Genomic DNA, 3,068 nt, shown 5'->3' on the forward strand with positions numbered 1-3,068 from the left:
ATTAACTATTGATACTAATACTTGAGTAGATTGACTTTGCATAAAGAAAGACTTCAGTGATTGGAAACATTAGATTCTTAGACTTCTGTAACATATGAGCAAATGTTTCTGCAAATCTGAGCATAATTGCTTAGCATTTTCTACATGTCAGTATCATCATTCATGTCATCATTAGTTTTTTATATCAATAAACAAAATAGGTATTTAATTTAAAAGTTGTTTATGTATTTATATTAAATATAATGCCCATTTACTGGGCGCCCCCTAAATCAGCAAAATTCCTCTGGAGCTGGGTTTGATTATTACTGCTTTTGCAGAGTTCACCAGAGTGGAAAGTGGGATCTCCTGTCTGAAAAGGAGTTGTTGATAACGCACTTCCCAAGATCCTTGTCCAGATTGAAAGAAGGGTGAGCATTCTGAATGATTTTGTTTAAGGTGAAGAAAATTTTGTAAGTTTCCAATTAACATCTTGTTCAGTTGGACATGCACACATTTACATGACTCCTCCTCACATCTGCAATAACCAGCCAGTTTGATGTTAAAGGGACATTGAGTCATATTTGTTGGGTGAATTCGGGGAATTTGTATTGATACTATTTGGGTGATTGAGACTAGAAAAAATACAGTTAGTTGTTGAAATAAATGATTGAGCAACAGACTGTGGCATTAATATAAAAAGATTGGAAAATTGCAGTTGCTCCTTTAACTGTACAACCATCAAAATTCTAATCAGTCAGTCAAGGTGAACAATTATTTAGACCACTTATTGTGACAAAAATGTGATTCAGTTTCTTCAGAATATGCTTGTGCTTACTTTCATTGTTTTTCCTTCTTGTAGACCAATGATGTTGCCATCTTGCAATGTCTCTCAGTTTTCCTCGAGGACGATGACAGAGTTCTACAATGTCTCTGGCATGTATTGCTATAACGTTTGTCAGAGTTAAATCAAAACTTTCACCTCATTCTTTTTTTAATTTGTGCTTTTCTTATCCACAGGATTCGGTTGCCATGGCAGACTTCATCCAGGTTCCTGTTGGGTTATTGACTGTTATGTTATGCTAAGTAATATCATTTTGTTAAAATAAAATGTTGAATCTTATGAACTTAAAATATTTTGTTGTGGTTACATAATTCATTTAAGGCAATCAGTTTCCTAGATTCTGCTAAGTAAATTACTGTTCATGTAAGTTAGACTAACTTGAAATAGTTGAGAAGCAAAGAGGTTAATTTATTTGCTATTTCTAAGTTTAAATAACTTCACTTAACCAAGTTAAATTAACGAGTTCATACAACAAGGTCTTAAGCATACCGAACATACGTTAAGTAAACAAAACGTAAGAATAGTAGTTTAAACGTTTAAACTTACATTTTTCAAGGCAAATCAGTTTCCAAGATTTTAAGTAAAGTCAACTTGTCAAAGTATTGAACAAGTGAAATCTCCAATGATGAAAACAAAATACCTACACATTGCATATAAAATTTATGTTTTGAGAGGAGCAGTGCAAGTGCTGGGACCGGGCCTTTATTATGACTATGCTATGCACTCAAACCTCAATGTGCACAATGGGATTGGACAAGTTTGGAAGTGCAAGTATTGGGACCAGGCCAGAAATAATCCAGTTTGTTGTTGTTAAACGATCTTATTTAAATCTGAAACACCATAAATAACCATATTTACTTGTAGTTAATCTCCCCCTCACATTATACACATCATTTCAGGCTTCTTGTAAGAAACCAGCTCTACAATCTATTCTCTTGCAGATGGTGACTCTTCACATTTCCAATTGGTCAGGATAATTTGTTTTTACTGCAGTGCTTGCAAGTAAGAAAGCATTTCTGATAGTAGAGATTATGCCTAAAATTCAGAAATTGCCAGGTCCTTGCTTGCAGCAAGTTTAGTTTGACTGCATATATGAAGTGTAGTCTTAAAACAGAAGTAGTGATAAGTTTTTAACAACCTAACTCATGGCTATTAATAAAGCTTGCAGCATTAGCTTTAAATGTTCAACCTTATAGCAAAACTTGTTAACAAAATGACTTACTAGGCACATCAAAAAGGGCTGAAAAGTAAGTAGGTAAAGTTTATTTATAAAGCGCCTTTCACAAAGTGGTGTACAATAGAAATCAACCTTAAAACAAATACAAAACATGTTTTGTATGGTTTTTTAAAAAAAAGCTTGAATACTGTTAAACTCCATTCCATTATAGTGAACATAAAGAAACAAACATGAAAACATTAGAAGTGTAAGACATAAAATGGTCTTACGTGTAAAATAATTATATAAATGCCTTCAAAACCATTATAAAGTGATACATGTAGTAAAATGTTGGAAGCGTAATTACAGTTATAGTAATGATTAAGATTTCAGACATTTCTACTCGGAAACAGTTTAACAGGAGCAAAAGAAGAGAAGTTTATAAAGAAATAAGTCTTTATCGGAGATAAAAGTCCATTTTATCTCCGATAAAGGCATTGTCATGTGTAAACAGGTAAAGTAGATTGCTTGAAAAAGTTTCCTTAGTTAAAGATCCCAAACTTGTGGCCATCAAGTGGGGACACAATTAGTCGGGCTGAACCGGTTGAGTGTAGAGGCCGCCACTTGTTCCTCCAGATCACTGAGCAGACTCGGGAAACAAACAGGATGCAGGCTACCACCAGTTGTACCACTAACAAAATAAAACAAAAAATGTTAAAATTACATCAACATCAGGGTATCACTTTTATCCAAGATACGCATTTTATGATCAATATAAAATGGGCATGATTCAGGCTTAGCTATCAAGGTATAAACAAGTTTTAAAAAGTTGTTTTCAAAACCCCCAAGATTTTTCCTCAAGGTAACAGCACTGTGCCTTCCTCATTTGGGCACATTGCCGTTTCAAGACTACAAGATGTGTCATGTCAATAGCCTGAATAACCACCAAAAGCAGCTTGTTAAACTGGTTCATTCATAAAGATTTAATGCCCACTGGTGTGCGCCTACAAAAAAAAGGTGGGGGGGGAGGGAGCACACATTTCTTTAAATGTTTATGGGGTTATGAGACCTCTCCTTGGGCTGCCACCTTAT

At 34.5% G+C, this 3,068-nt stretch overlaps 1 protein-coding gene across 1 annotated transcript in view; it reads right to left on the reverse strand.

Moving 5' to 3' along the window:
• Window positions 1–2,055: 2,055 nt before the first annotated feature.
• The window catches only part of LOC106942518 (uncharacterized), a 16,995-nt gene continuing 15,982 nt past the window's right edge, over window positions 2,056–3,068 (reverse strand). The window contains exon 7 of the mRNA XM_015025824.1: window positions 2,056–2,667. Within this exon, the coding sequence (XP_014881310.1) occupies window positions 2,519–2,667 (149 nt within the window). The 3' untranslated portion in view covers window positions 2,056–2,518. The remainder of the gene's footprint in view (window positions 2,668–3,068) is intronic.

Source organism: Poecilia latipinna, unplaced genomic scaffold (assembly GCF_001443285.1).
Source record: "Poecilia latipinna isolate Pla-1442-1.1 unplaced genomic scaffold, P_latipinna-1.0 Scaffold4337, whole genome shotgun sequence".
NCBI classification, from domain to species: domain Eukaryota; kingdom Metazoa; phylum Chordata; class Actinopteri; order Cyprinodontiformes; family Poeciliidae; genus Poecilia; species Poecilia latipinna.